Genomic DNA, 15,109 nt, shown 5'->3' on the forward strand with positions numbered 1-15,109 from the left:
GTTTCCCTGATGGGGGAGAATTTAAAACTGTTTCCCTGTCCACCCTCTGGCATGCGGCTCCCAGAAGGTTGCGCTGAAGAGAATGTGGCCCTCCAGCTGAAAATGGTTCCTTCCTCCGCCACTGTGCTTCCTTTTATGAAGACCCAATAAAACAGTAAGTTTCAAAAAGACACATGCATGAAGAAAAGGGCTGCAAGGGGTTAAAATGCAAGTTAGGAACAGGCTGCGGCAGGGAAAGGGCGCCCTCGTGTGGCATTTCTCGGTAGAAACTGGTTATTTTGACAAAATCTGCACCTTGGTTGATAAATAACGCCACCTCTTATTTTCTGCGCCCCTTCAACCAGGTTAAGCAAGGGCACATCACAGCCAGACTTGATGGGCATTAGGGGGTGTGGCCTGAGGGGTTTCGGGGGCCTGGCAGAGAGGACTGGAGGGCCACTCTGTGAGCTGCAAGCCAGAGGATTCCCCATTCCAGGGCTAGAGTATTTGGGCTGTTTTCAGAAAATGGAAACATGAAAATGGAAAATGGAAAGGGATGCGGGTGGCGCTGTGGGTTAAACCACAGAGCCTAGGACTTGCCGATCAGAAGGTTGGTGGTTCGAATCCCTGCGACGGGGTTGCTCGGTCCCTGTTCTTGCCAACCTAGCAGTTCGAAAGCACTTCAAATGCAAGTAGATAAATAGGTACCACTCTGGCAGGAAGGTAAACGGCATTTCTGTGCGCTGCTCTGGTTCGCCAGAAGCGGCTTAGTCCTGCTGGCCACATGACCTGTACCAACCTGGTACATTTGCAAATTGTCTCTTTTTTTAAGCTACCCACCCCTTTTAATAGGGCAGCCACTATTTCAAATTTTTGAATCTCCCCAAGTCCATTGGCAGGATACAGCTTGTTCATACTGGAGCAACCAAGACGCACTGTCGTTTTACAGACCCAAACAGGGCAGCAAATGTGTATTGTCACAAGCTTATATTTAAAATCTACCAGTTGGAAAGCACACCAGTGCAAGTAGATCAGGGGTAGGCAACCTTAGGCCCCCGGGGGCTGGATACGGCGCAATCGCCTTCTCAATCTGGCCCGCAGACGGTCCAGGAATCAGCGTATTTTTCCATGAGTAGAATGTGCCCTTTTATTTAAAATGCAATTCTGGGTTATTTGTGGGGCCTGGCTGGTGTTTTTATGAGAGTAGAATGTGTGCTTTGATTTAAAATGCATCTCTGGGTTATTTGTGGGGCATAGGAATTCAGTTTTTTTTTTCTTTTCCAAAATATCGTCCGGCCCACCACATGGTCTGAAGGACAGTGGGGCCAGCCCATGGCTGAAAAAGGTTGTTGACCCCTTCAGTAGATAAATGGGTACCGCTGCAGCGGGAAGGTAAACGGCGTTTCTGTGCGCTCTGGTTTCTGTCACGGTGTCCTGTTGCGCCAGAAGCGGTTTAGTCCTGCTGGCCACATGACCTGGAAAGCTGTCTGCGGACAAACGCCGGCTCCCTCGGCCTCAAAGTGAGATGAGCACCGCAACCCCATACAGTGGTACCTCGGGTTAAGAACTTAATTGATTCTGGGGGTCCGTTCTTAACCTGATACTGTTCTTAACCTGAAGCACCACTTTAGCTAATGGGGCCTCCCACTGCAACGGCACGATCTCTGTTCTTGTCCTGAAGCAAAGTTCTTAACCCTAGGTACTATTTCTGGGTTAGCAGAGTCTGTAACCTGAAGCGTCTGTAACCCGAGGTACCACTGGAGTCGCCTTTGACTGGACTTATCTTTCCAGGGGTCTTTTACCTTTATATTTAAAACAAAAGTGGTAATGGGGAAACTGAAAGCACGCTATGCCTGTTTTAGGATTCCAAATCCTATGTGTGTTTTTTTTAAGGAAGCCAAGTTTCTAGTTTTCATTTCTGCTTAGTGCAAGGAGCAGGGAAATCTCTGTTATGCAAGACGTCTAGCCTGGAGTCTTGTATTTGCTTCTTCCCTAGCAGGGCATGAAACTACTGGGGACAGGGAAGCAAGTTTCACAGATCTACTTAAGAATTTTCTCCTTCAGGTGCCTCCTTTTCTCACAGATGAAATTAGGCTAAGGCCCCAGGCTCCCTTCCCTCCAACCCTCAGTGACTGCACCTTAAAAAAGGGAAATCTCAGGTTTGCACTGCCCCTTACTTTGATGTTTCTGTGCACCGGAAGAAAGGGATAGGTTATTGCCAATGCACATTTGCACGTGCCTTTCTACAGAAGGGAATGCACCCCTGCACAGGATATATGCTCCCCACAACCTGCCTTCACATATGGGCTGGAGCTGTCCCGATTCTAAATTAACAGGTGGCGTCAAAGCTTTCTACAAAAGCCATGCTTTTATATACACAGAGAGCATGCAGAGTTCATCGGGGACAGAGCTGGACGCTGTCCTATCTGGGGAACGAGAGCTCGTAAACATGCAGCTTGCATCATGCGCCTCGGGAGGGACGATGGGAACGGGAGATAAGGTTATTGTCAAAATCTTGTGCCAGAGGGAAGGCTTGAAAGGTCATGCGGCCGATGGGTTGCTGTGCTCCCGCAGGCAGTCCCAACTCTCTCTTGCTGTGCATTTTAAACGCAAATACCACCTCTGGTTTTGTGATCAGGGTAATGGGTCCTGGAGATGTTCCTGGTGATTGTTCTGAAGCTTCCTTTTGGGGGGAGCTCCCCCCCAAAAACCCAGGGCTAAAATCCTTTGAATGGCCCACTTGCAGTCTGCCTCTGAACGGCAGCCAAATATCTTATTTCTCAGCACTCGAAATCTCCACCTGTTTTGTCTGCTGCGTTTGTGAGATAGTAAACAGTTCCTCCTACGACTGGCTACCTTCCTCTCCTCTACTTTCCTCTTGCACCCTGCTCCTCTTTTGCGGGTTTTTCCTTTTGAACGATTTAAGCCTCGCGTCCGATTCCAGGGTTCTAGTTCTCATTTTAACAGCTCCGCCTTCCTCAAGCTCCTTTAGCGTCAGTCTCCCCTGCTGCTACCCCAAGGTGTGCTGATTTCTCATAGGTACAGTGGACGCTAGGGTTGTGAACGTGATCCGTGCGGGATGCACGTTCGCAACCTGTGTCTGCGCATGATTGGGTTGTGATTCGACGCTTTTGCTCATGCACGGCCGCCAAAACCCGGAAGTAACCTGTTCCGGTACTTCAGGGTTTCGGCGGTCTGCAACCTGAAAAAATACAACCTGAAGCGTCTGCAACCTGAGGTATGACTGTACTTTCCTCTGCCCTAGCTAGGCACCTTCTGTTCCTCTCTACGCCATTGCCCCACCCTGTCTGCCCCCATCTTCACCATCCACTCAGGATAAAGCCTCACCTGGTGTGCCCTTTGGCGACAAATTCCATTCTAAGGTCAGGGAGGCAAGCTCCACGCTGCTTTTACCCCTTTCATCTGCCTTGCACTCAGGCACAGTTCCTGGGATTTCACCGCCCCCGGAAAGGCTGCGAGAGAGGACACCCCCCCCCCAAATCAGAACAGGCAACAGAGCTAGACAAGCCAATGGGCTGCCTCAGCCTAGGGTAAGGTTAACAAGTTTTTTTCAATGAGTCCGGGGACACTTTTCAACTTCAGTGGATTTTGTATGGGGACTGATTTGTAAATCCGGGGACTGTCCCTGGGAAACGGGGGCGCCTGGTAACCTCAGCCTAGGGCAGCTTCCAATTTAAATCGGCTCCTTTCCCCCAGCACCACGAGGACTAGGCTCTTACCGTGTTTTTATGGGGAGGTGAGCCGGAGAAATGCGCAAATCCACAGAGGGGCGGCAGGGGGTGAAGAGACCAAAAGGGGGGGGCGTGGGCGGAAAAAGGAAATCTGCTTTATTTGGACGAAAATCAGCTTGTTCTTAAAAGAGGTGAGCTGTTTCCAGCAAGTGGAAGAGGATGGGTGACAGGACAGTGTGACTCTCTTTTCAGACGCTGCAGGGTTGCAGACTTAGGTTGTGGCTGGGTGGGGCTGCAGACCTTGCAAATAGCCCTCTTAGCCCCCCAAGCAACAGCTTAAGAGGACAGAAAGGGAGAAACTTCCAAGCAGTGACATGCCCTCAGCCCCAAGGTTTGACAGAACATGAGATTGGTTCACCCCCATGCACTCTCCCCCCCTTTAAAAAAGCAGTCATGGAACACAATATTTGTTTCTGGTTTTTTTTTTTTTTTTGTAGTGTTGAAACGGGTCACTGCAGAGAAAGCTACAAGGGTCCAAAAAAGGGGGCCAAAAGAAAAAGGATGTGGTGTTTAGAGAAGCCACGGTGCTGGGAAAAGGAAGGATCGTTGTGGCAGTGGTACCCATTGCTGGTGGCCGTGTGGGGCAGAGGGTAGAGAAGCTATAGGAGACCACGCGTGGTTTCAGCAGTTGCACGTTTCTTGCGAGGCTTCCCTATGGGTCTTAGAAAAGGCAGTGAGGGCTCAAGCTGGCTATTTTCTGACCTAACAGAAGCCGCTGAGGTGGAAAAGGAGGCGAAACCTTTTGCCTTTTTGCATTCTCCGGCCAAACCAGCAGCTGGTCGTCTGGTGTCCTCCCCAAAGCTGAGGGTCATTTTAGGAAGGGGGAGAAGGGAGAGATGCCCTGCTCTACTGTATCGTGAAGCGTGGCTTTGATCGGCTTCCCGTGTGGTTTGCTGCCAGGAAAATAAGTCTCCAACTTGGGGCTGGGGGGGGAGGCAGGCAGATCTCTGCTCACCCATCAAATTCTTCCCTTCCCAAAAAACGCCTCCTGTCTTGTCCCCCGCAATGCCCGAGGCTCAAATTTTGAGAACTACATTGAAGGAATAAAAATTAAAAAGGGATGTGCTAATGTATAGGTAAAAAAAAAAAAGGCTGGGGTTTTTTCCTTAAAAAAAAAAAGAAAAGAAGAGGAAGATTTTACTCTACGATTTTGTTTCTCTTAAAAGGTGTAGTGAATTGATCTTTGCGAGGGGGCGCTATGATATTCTTGGTGCTATGGCATGGGACGATTGGAAGGAACACCCTAAGCACTCAGCTCAGCTGACATGTCACCTGAAAGAGAGAAAGACGACGTAGAATTAGGGTAAGTTCATCACTGTGTATGACTCTTCAGCATGCTACAGGCATAGCTTAATACTGTTTTAAGGGAATTTTCATTTACTGTATTTTTCGCTCCATAACAGGCACCTAGTTTTTAGAAGGGGAAAGCAAGAGGGGGAAAAAATTCTGCGCAGAGCATGTAAGCGGCTCTCGCTTTTTCTTGCTTTAAAGCAAGCAAAGCGAGAGCAACTTACATGGCTTCTTGCCCGCTTTTGCGCAGCTCTCACTTTGCTTGACCATCCCTCGCTGTAAAAGAGGAGGAGACACCGGGACAGGTGCTTTGCAGCGAGGTGGGAGCAGGGATGGGCAAGCAAAATGAGAGCTGTGCAAAGCAGGAGAGAAGGCATGTAAGCGGCTCTCGCTTTGCTTGCTCCCGTCCGTCCCTCATCCCGATTCGCTGAAATGCCAGCAGAGAGTGATAGCTACGCAGTGGCTCTTGCTCTGCTGGCTTCACAGCGAGCGAAGGACGGGAGCCATGGCTCCGGCTGCGGAGGCATCCCTCAGCTTGCGACTGCAGCAGTAGCCGAGGGATCCCTCTGCCGCCCAGTGCATTCGCTCCACAAGACGCACAGACATTACCCCTTACTTTTTAGGAGGGAAAAAGTGCGTCTTCTGGAGCGAAAAAATGGTATTTCGTGAAATTTGTACGCCGCTTGATTGTAAAAGCAAACTCATAATTTTATTCTTTTTCTAAACTGCTTTGAGTTTCACCACAAACCTGGTGGTGGCGGCAGTGGCGGAGGAAGAACAAGTAGCCAGAAAGGGCTATTTTCGGGCTGCTCGTTCCTCCTTCGCCGCCGCTGACGGGCGGAGGTGGCAGGACGAGGGGCCCTTTCTCACTGCTGGTCCCTCCGCCACCACCCGCCTCTCTCAACTGTGGCTCCTGTGCCTGCCCTTGGGAGCAGCAGAGGCAGCGGTGGAGGGACGAGCGGCCCAAAAGGGCTCCTTTCTCGCTGCTTGTCCCTCCACCTCTTGCAAGAGCAGGCACAGGAGCCGCGATTGGGAGAGGCGGGTGGTGGCGGAGGGACCAGCGGTGAGAAAGGGCTCCTTTCGGGCCGCTCGTCCCGCCGCTGCCACCTCACTTGAGTATAAGCCGACGGGGGCTTTTTCAGCATAAAAAATGTGCTGAAAGCTGGCTTATACTCAAGTACCGTATTTTTCGCTCTATAGGACGCACTTTTCCCCCTCCAAAAATGAAGGGGAAATGTGTGTGCATTCTATGGAGCGAATGCGGGGGGGGAGGCAGGGAGGAAAAGCCCCCAAAAGCCGCACACAAGCTCAGTGCAGCTCTTGTGGGCTTTTCCTCAGGAGGGAGAAGGGACTGACGCGGCCAGTCAGTCCCTTCTTGCTCCTCGTAGAAAAGCCCACAGGAGCCGCGCGCTCCTTAAAGGGTGCGCACAGCTCCTGTGGGCTTTTGCAGGCGGTGGTGGTGGTGGGGGGGGTTGTTGCCATAGCCGCGCGCAGCCTCTCCCTGTTGGAGAGATTGTGCAGGGCTATGGCAGAAGCCAAGACAGCGAGCGGGATGCGTCCTGCTCGCTGTTTTGGCTTCTTTGCTCTTTGGGTCTGGGGGGAGACTTCCCCCCACCAGCCCCAAAGGAACCCGAAGCCTCCGGAGCACAGGGGGAACTCCCACAGCGCTCCAGAGGCTTCGGGTGGTCTTCACTGAATCCTGGAGAGCGAGAGGGGTCGGTGCACACCGACCCCTCTCACTCTCCAGGCTTCCAAGGTACCGTATTTTTCGCTCCATGGGGCGCACCTAGTTTTCAGAGGGGGAAATCAAGGAAAAAAATATGACACCCCCCCCAAAGCTCTGGGAATTCACCCATCTCCCACAAAAGCCCACAGGAGCCGCGCACGGCTACTGCGGGCTTTTCGACCAGGAGGGAGAAGGGACTGACACGGCCAGTCAGTCCCTTCTCCCTCCTTGGGGAAAGCCTCAAAGAGGTCGGGGAGAAGCGCAAAGGTGGCGAGCCGCCTTCCCACTGCCCCCCGAGCTTGTGGGGCTGGTGGTGGGGGAAAGCGCACGAGTTCCCGCTGCACTCCAAAGGCTTGAGGCTTCCGAGACAGGCGTTGTAGCCCCCGGAGGGCAGCGGGGTGCCTTCACCCCGCGGCTTTGCGCAGCCATCCCCAAGCTAGAACAGCGAGATGGAGCGCTCTGCCTCCCTGTTCTGGCTTTGGGATTAGCCGTGCAGCCTGCATTCGCTCTATAGGACGCACACACATTTCCCCTTAATTTTTGGAGGGGAAAAAGTACGTCCTATAGAGCGAAACATACGGTAGCTGCTTGAAGGCGACTGAACGCACCTTGTTTTAGAGGGGGAGAACAAGGGGGGGAAATTCTCCCCCTCTCTGCGCAGCGCCTCCTGCCGCTTCACTGAAGGGGCGCTGGGCAGAGAGGGGGAGAATTTCTTCTTCTTCTTCTCCCCCTCTAAACAAGGTGCATCCTGTGGTTGGGTGCGTCCTATAGAGCGAAAAATACAGTATATACAGTAACTAAGAATGTTATTACAGTTATACCTTGGATCTCAAACACCTTCATACTCGGATTTTTTGGAACCTGAACGTCCGACGGGTGTTCCGATTGGCTGCCGGAGCTTCCTGCCGCCAATCGGAAGCCACGCTTCAGTTTCCGAATGTTTTGGAAATCAAACGCATTTCTGGAACAGATTCTGTTCGACTTCCAAGGTATGGCTGTATAATACTTCCCCACCCTGCCAATAGAGCTCAACACACAAGTTCCCCATCTGTGAATTGGGAATGACAGACAGGCTTGAGGGGGGCCCACGATACCACCGACAATATATGAAGTGTTAGATCACCTTCCCTCTTGCCCTAAGCAATTATTAATCCATGTAACTGATCAACCGCCTTTCTACCTCGGCCCTTCTCAGGGTGATGTATGGGGGCAGTAATCTTGCTCTGCCCCTTGCAACACCCCTGACCTGGTGTGCCAGGCCCCAAAACACCCTATGAGGTATGTGTGCATGTGATGTCCAAGTGAAGATTCAAACCCAGTCCCCCCCCCACAGCACCACCACAAAGGCCCCTGCTTAGGCAATTTGCAAGAGCCATTTCCTAAGCCAGAACCAGAGAGAGCAAGCAAGCAGAGCTTTTATCTCTGGGAAAGGCTAGGTACCTTTTTGGAAGTTCTTGCCCCCAGCCCTGCCACCCAGATTGCACCCCTACCTTGCCGCCTGCTTAATTTGCGTTCCTCTGGCGCACATTCTTGTCCTTATAATTTGTGGCATTGCTCTTCCTGGAGGGGAGAGGAACGGAGAAGAAACAGGACATGTGAGACCCAGAGGGAATCTCTGAACGTGGTGACGGGCCACAAAAAGGCATCAAGGCAGGAAAATCCAAGTGCCCCCTCCTACCCAACTTAATATAAGGCGCCCACATTCTTTCCTGCAGGAACCCTCCCCCAATACTAGAACTTGGGGCTAGCTTGGTTGGACGATTCAGACAAGGGGAGTGCAACCGCTGCAGAAGTGCAGAGTTGGAAAGGGTCCTAAGGATCATCTTGTCCCATCCCCTGCAATGCGGGAATATGCGGCTGTCCCATATGGGGATCAAAGCTGCAATCTTGGCACCATGCTCTAAGCCGGGGGACAGCAAACTTTTTCAGCAGGGGGCCGGTCCACTGTCCCTTAGACCTTGTGGAGGGCCGGACTATATTTTGAAGGGGGGAAAATATGAAGGAATTCCTACGCCCCACAAATAACCCAGAGATGCATTTTAAATCAAAGGACACAGTCTACTCATGTAAAAACACATAGATTCCTGGACTGTCTGCAGGCCAGATTTAGAAGGCGACTGGGCCAGATCCGGACCCTAGTTTGCCTACCCATGCTCTAAGCAACTGAGGTAGGCAGAGGTTCCCATGGAAAGTGCAGGGAACAAATACTGTATGTGGGCTGGTGGGTCTGACTCCTATTTAGAGATCGCTGATTAAACCTGGCAGCAGCCCATGAAGGGATTGGCTCTTCTCTCCCCAAAATCTGCCCTAGACTGGCCATCCCAGCTATCAGCTTTCACGCCAAGCATACAGTTGACACTTCCGGCCTTGCTAGATGATCTTTGGAGAGATAAAGCTCTTTGTATCTCTGTTTAGTACAGCTCCTCTCTCCACCCCCCTGCTTTTCCCAACCCCACTAAGCAGTTTAGAAATAAAAATGGAGAGAGAGAGAAGAACCAACCAATAGAACTGTGTGCTTTGCCAGGAACTATGCAGCCCCTCCAAGAGGGTTAAAGAGGTTCAGCCCCTTTCAATACCCTTTCCCACCAATGAGAGAGAGAGGGTGGGTTTGGGCAGGAGGAAGGGGCACGTGTCTGTGCCTTGATACTCACAGTGGTGCAGACCCTCCATCGTCATCTTCAGGGAGATGGAAGCAAGACGGGGGGAAAGAGGGAAAAACAAGATTAGAAAGCTGGTTCTGGATGATTGGCGTACGCATTCCCAACTCACCACCCCCTGCCTGCCTAAAGACACCTACAGTCTGAAATTTGCCATGCGCAATTTGCACCTGGTTATCGGCCACTTGCGACCAAGGGAAGATACCGGAGTACCAGGATGGCACCTGACATCTCTACCGTATGGGGATCTGGGCATATTTTCGCACACTAATAAACAATCAGAATGGATTTCTGGAACCTAATGTCTTTTTTGTGCAGCCTGAGCAGTAGTAGTACTACAAGCAGTAATTTATTTATACCTCATCCATCTGGCTTGGTTTCCCCAGCCACTCTGGGTGGCTCCCAACAGAATATTAAAAACACAATAAAACATCTAACATTAAAAACTTTCCTAAACAGGACTGGCTTCAGATAGTTGTTTATTTCCTTGACATCTGATGGGAGGGTGTTCCACAGGGCGGGCGCCACTACCAAAATGAGAATAGGCCAAATATGTATGTGGACTGTTCCTGGATCAAGGGACTTTTCTTCTAAGTTCTCAAAGCTCTTGACCTAGCTCAAGATTGTCACCTGGACTAGCCAGATGTTTAACTGAGAATCAAAGCCTTTAGAGCCGCCTTGTCCCCAAATGGCAACTAGGCATTTGGTTTTGCAACTGCAACCTTGGTGTAAGGAGCCCATAGCTTATATATATCTGAGTTTCTAACACTGCTTGCACACTAACGTTCACCAAGCTGGTGCCCTCCTGTTTTGAACTACAACTCCCACCCACCCCCTGGCAGCGGGGTGTACCCCACAACGCGACTGCCTGGCCTGTGTGCTTCTGCGCATGTGATGAAGGGTTCCCTGAAACCGTCCACATGCTCTCAAGAGTGACACAGGATTCCACTGATCTGACATCCCCCACACATATCATCTCTGCTGGAGAGGGCCTCAACACTGCAGTTCCCCTTTAACTAGCCTGTAACGTTAAAACCGTACGAAACTCTGTGGGTATCTCCCTCCGTCCCCTTAGGACAAAAACCCCTCTCTCAAGTTCACCTCCATTTTACTGCTGATATAACAAGGGCTGGCCATTCTGGGCTTTGTAAGGTTTAGAGAGAAAGGGAGACCTGGGAAATCTTGAGTTCCCAGGCTCCCCAACTCAGCTGGTGTGGCAGACTGCAGACTCCACACCAGGGAAGCACATTCAAGCGAGCGAGCAAGCAAAGAGGCTGTTTGAAGGCTGAAGCACAACAAAAAGGGTCTCCACATTTCTGGACCGAACCACCACAAGAGCACAACAAAACAGCACTACGAGCTAGAGGAAAATGGCTGCTGGCGGCGTTGCGGGAGCACACACAGACCCTTTCAGGTGGACACCATGCTGCCATCTGCCGCCATCTGATGGGCAGAGAAGCCCCACATGCCTATCAGCCAAGACGTCTCCCTATTTTTCACAACAGGGGCAGGGACGCTGTCACCCTCCCAATATCACTAGACTCTCAAGTTAAGGGATGATCATGCGAGTTAAGAGTTGTGGAGTTCAGGAACATCTGGGAGGGACACAGCTTCTGCCACTGCTCCTGGTTTTAAATCCTGCCACCGGAAATTAGCACAGGGCTGCTAGATGTCTCGCTCTCTTTCACACACACAGAGCAGGTAAGACCATCACCAACACATGGGGAAGAGGGCGATGCTTGGAGCTGGCTCTTCCACTTACCACAAGCAGATAACATGCAGCCGAAGAAGAGGAAGGAAGAGTGCAAAGATAATGCCAGGAAGGACACACCACACCAGAGATAAGGTTTTGGTAAACCTCCTTTACCCCACTGGGGGTTTGTACTGTCTTGCCCGCTCCATGATCAGACAATTGGCCCAATGTCACCTGGTGAACTTTTGTGGCTGAATGTAGCCCTAAGAAGCTTTTTGCTTTGTGTTCTCAACAAAGGATTTTAGGAGCAAGAGATTCATTACATAAATCCGTACTGTAAAGTGTGGACGGCGAGCTTGTGGCCCCCAGGTGCTGGCACTATACTACAACTCCCATTACCCTTTGCTACCGGCCATACTGGGACTGGTGAGAGATGGAGTCCAGTGGGCCTCCTCTGCGTGGCAGGTATTTCAAAGCAGAGCTTTCAGGAGCCGAAACCCCTGAAGATGGCGACTGCATATTGGGGGGGGGGGGGCAGATGCAAAACACAGAGGTAAGTTTAGAAAAACAGCCAAGTGTATTCTTAGCCCTACACTACAGAGGAAGGGGGTGCTGGCATGCAGCTGAAAAGGGCATATCTGCATCGGAGAAAAAAGGCATAGCAGATCTGCAGAAACAGACACCCAATAATAGGATGCACAGAGCTGTTTTATAGGGACTACAGATACTTCCATAGCAGTGACAAAAAATAAAAATTAAAGGCTCCAGTCTGTTGTATTGCACGGCTCTGTGCCTGTTTCAGGAGACCTCGGAGAAAGGGGAATTGGTGAAACCTCAAGTAGCAATATTTCTGGTGGCTGTTAACGCTTCCTGTCCCCCATCCAGGACTCTTTTTCCTCCCTCACAGAACCACCCCTTCTCTAGGCAGCTCTTTCTGAATGGGGCGGGGGGAGTAAGATTGTGGCCCACTTTGGTCTGTTCTCCATCCCCCTGCGTCTTCTCCAACCTGCACACTCACAACAAAGCCTGCCAATGCCCCCCCTACTGTTTTCGGACAGCGTAAGAGCAACAGCACTCACAGCCTGGACACTGGAATCGGAAGGGGTGGTTTGGTAGGCCACAGGGAATCTGTTCCGCAAAAGCGGGACCGCTCCATGCCCATCTGCCATGCTGCTCAAGAAAAACTATCTTTTGGGCATTTCCTTTCACGATGGTCATTCTGAAGGAAGGCTAACTGAAACAAGGGTGCATGAATGTGGAAAAGGGGCAAGAATGTTGGGCCTTTAAGGGCTTATCCTGAGGGCGGGGAGCTTTCACGTTGCCAGACTATAGTGTTTTTATTGAACCCAGGGACAGGTGGTATAAAGCTTGGATTTTGGGGTTGTTGTTGTTGTTTTATATAAAAAGGTCCTCTCTGGAAAAAGGCAGCGATCCTCTCTGGATCTTTCATTTGAAAAAATCCACCTAACCATTCAGGGTAGAGCCAGACCATAACGTTAAAGGAAGCCCTTATGCCTGCCCTAACCCAGTTCTTAAAAGTAAAGAAGCCCACTGAAGAGGAAGCCATGTGTTTCCTGTGCCCCAAAGCAGGCTCACTGACCCCTCCCCAGGCAACTTACCGTCAGGGACCTGGTTGGGCTGCCTCCTCTTCTCGTAGATGAAGATGATCGTGACGAGGACCAGCACTTCAGCCACGATCCCCAGGAACGGCCACAGAGCTGCCAGGCGGCTGCGCACCCGCAAGCTAATCACAGCGTTCCCATCGCCCTTCTCGTTGGTGCCGTTGCACATGTAGTCGCCCGGGTCCTTCTCGAGCTGCAGGGAGAGGATCCGCAGCTCTGTCTTGTTACCATCAGACTTGATGAAGAAGCGGTCCTCAGAGCCGTTGACGATAGGCTGGGGGAGGAGGAGGAAAGGAAAAGGGTTCGGTGTCGTCTGCTAGGGCAGTGCTTTGAATCGAGGGGCCGGCAATGCAAGTTTCTTCAAAATCCACAATCCAGGGTGAATTCAGAGTTGCACTGGGTCTCATGGTGGCCATAAGAAACAATAACCCAAAAGTTATGGAAGTGCAAGAGTTACATATGTCGGCTAACAGGCCCCTTACACCATAGTAAACAGTCCTGACTGGGTCTGTCTCTAACAGATGTTTGCTGCAGCTGAAATGTCTAGCAATACCCAAGTCCAGAAGGGCAGATTTGTTGCCAGACTTCAACATTTTACCTTTGAAGATCAAGAGAGGGCAGGTTTGCCAAAGTTCCCCTTCAAGGATTAAGTTCTACCTTCGCAACCACTTAAGCATGCAAAATGTGCATTGTTTGACTGTAGATTTTATCAAGGGGCTGGTTAGAGGATAAATACCTGATCCCCTTAAGCAGCGGTTTCCCAAATCTTTAAGCATCTTTGAATACCTTCCTTGAGGGGTCTTAAATAAAGCTATTGTGGAACAAGGCAGCATTATAATCGAAGGTTGTAGTGTCTCTTAGACCTGCTGTCATGGTTAGTTCCTTGTTTATCACCTCATTTATTTTTTTAAAAAACAACCACACTGTGGCTTATAAGGTTTTCCACATTACTATAATCGTACGGTCTTGAGTCCCGTTCCCCCAGGTCCCCTCTCTCTGATCATACGCCCTCATACGCCCTTTAAAAAAATTACCTACAATATTTTCATCTCTGACATTTGGTTGTTTAACAGAATTTTCTCAAGGGGTGCTAGCTGCAAATTCCTGTGCTTGGGGTGGTCTGGCTTTGGAATGTCGAAGGGTTGTTTATTGGATGCTTACAGCCTGCTGCCCAACTCCACAGAGGGACTAGGTTATCCCGTTCCATCCATGCCCATTAACAGATTTCCTAGCCTCCTCCCTGTTGCCGGTATCTAACTTTTGCAATCAGGTATGTTTTTTGCTACATTTGGGAGGTTAAAGCCACCCTTGGTCACTGGGAGCTGGAGTTTAGCACATGCCAGCCCCCCAGAAAAACAAAATCAAAATAGCTGGCCGATTTGCAAGAAAGTAGTTTTGCGTGATGGTGAGTGGGAGATCCCTAAGGACACACGGGCACAACATTCACTTAATTATGCTTATTTAATTACATTTATAGTCAGTTCTGCCCAAGTCCATATTTATTTTTGCAAGTGATTCTTCCACATTTTCATGCCTTGGTCAATTTGCCTAGCTATGGGGAAACCTAAGGATGGAAAGTTATCAATCTTTAAGGGCCAGTCTGTGTGGCGGCTGCCTACTAGTCCCTGCTGTTTGGTCATTGCTTCTATTGGTCAATTTTATACCAGGTGGCTCAAATTGCCTAATGGACAATCATAATTTAGGGCTGGAGTACTGTGGGTCTGTTTAAAAAGAGCAGGGTGGCATCTGCTAATAGAGCCACCTTGTATTCCCGTTCGGCCACTGCAACACCCTTAATTTTAGTGGGCTGGTTAATGAAGCATGCTAGTGACTAGGTCAAAAGGCATGGCTGATATGGTGGCAGCTCCTGCCTCACTCCTGGCATCAGCTGTATTAGTTCCGAGTACAGGCCACAATTTATTGCTTGGGTACACTTGAGGAAATGGGGTGGGGAAGATGGTTTGTGCGTGGTGGGGGTCACAGAAAGCCCCACTGCACACGATCAAAGGCTTCCTCGGCATCAAAAGAAACCTGTGCAGACAGAGGCTGCCTTGAATTTGCCGCCATGTTAATTAGAAGGCGGGGGTGGTCTGCTCCCCGTCGCTGCACAGAACCACTGAACTACTTAGCAGAGGGGAGGAAAACAGAAGCCGTGGAGCATGGGGAATGGGGAAATGTTTGCTTTGGCCAAGAGACTCACCTGGGACACATCTCCAACCACCCTGAACCAACTCCACTGGGTAACAGGAGGGTACGAGGAGCTCTTGCAGACCAGAATGCCTGTGTCCCCCTCGTTCCCATGCTCTGTCTTCTTGTAGGCATACACGTGTGGCTTCACTGCAAATGAAGAAAGGGGTGCAAGCAAGATGAGGGACAGCTGGCAATGAGGT

General features: G+C 50.6%; 1 protein-coding gene across 1 annotated transcript in view; it reads right to left on the minus strand.

The window, feature by feature from the left end:
* Positions 1 to 4,137: 4,137 nt before the first annotated feature.
* BSG (basigin (Ok blood group)) overlaps positions 4,138 to 15,109 on the minus strand; it is a 38,171-nt gene continuing 27,199 nt past the window's right edge. The window contains exons 5-9 of the mRNA XM_083484056.1: positions 14,920 to 15,056; positions 12,717 to 12,993; positions 9,399 to 9,423; positions 8,238 to 8,307; positions 4,138 to 5,003 (exon numbers count right to left, since the gene is read on the minus strand). Coding sequence (XP_083340182.1) covers positions 8,250 to 8,307; positions 9,399 to 9,423; positions 12,717 to 12,993; positions 14,920 to 15,056 — 497 coding nt within the window. The 3' untranslated portion in view covers positions 4,138 to 5,003; positions 8,238 to 8,249. The remainder of the gene's footprint in view (positions 5,004 to 8,237; positions 8,308 to 9,398; positions 9,424 to 12,716; positions 12,994 to 14,919; positions 15,057 to 15,109) is intronic.

The sequence above is a fragment of the Podarcis liolepis genome, assembly GCF_965112155.1.
Source record: "Podarcis liolepis genome assembly, chromosome: 18".
NCBI classification, from domain to species: domain Eukaryota; kingdom Metazoa; phylum Chordata; class Lepidosauria; order Squamata; family Lacertidae; genus Podarcis; species Podarcis liolepis.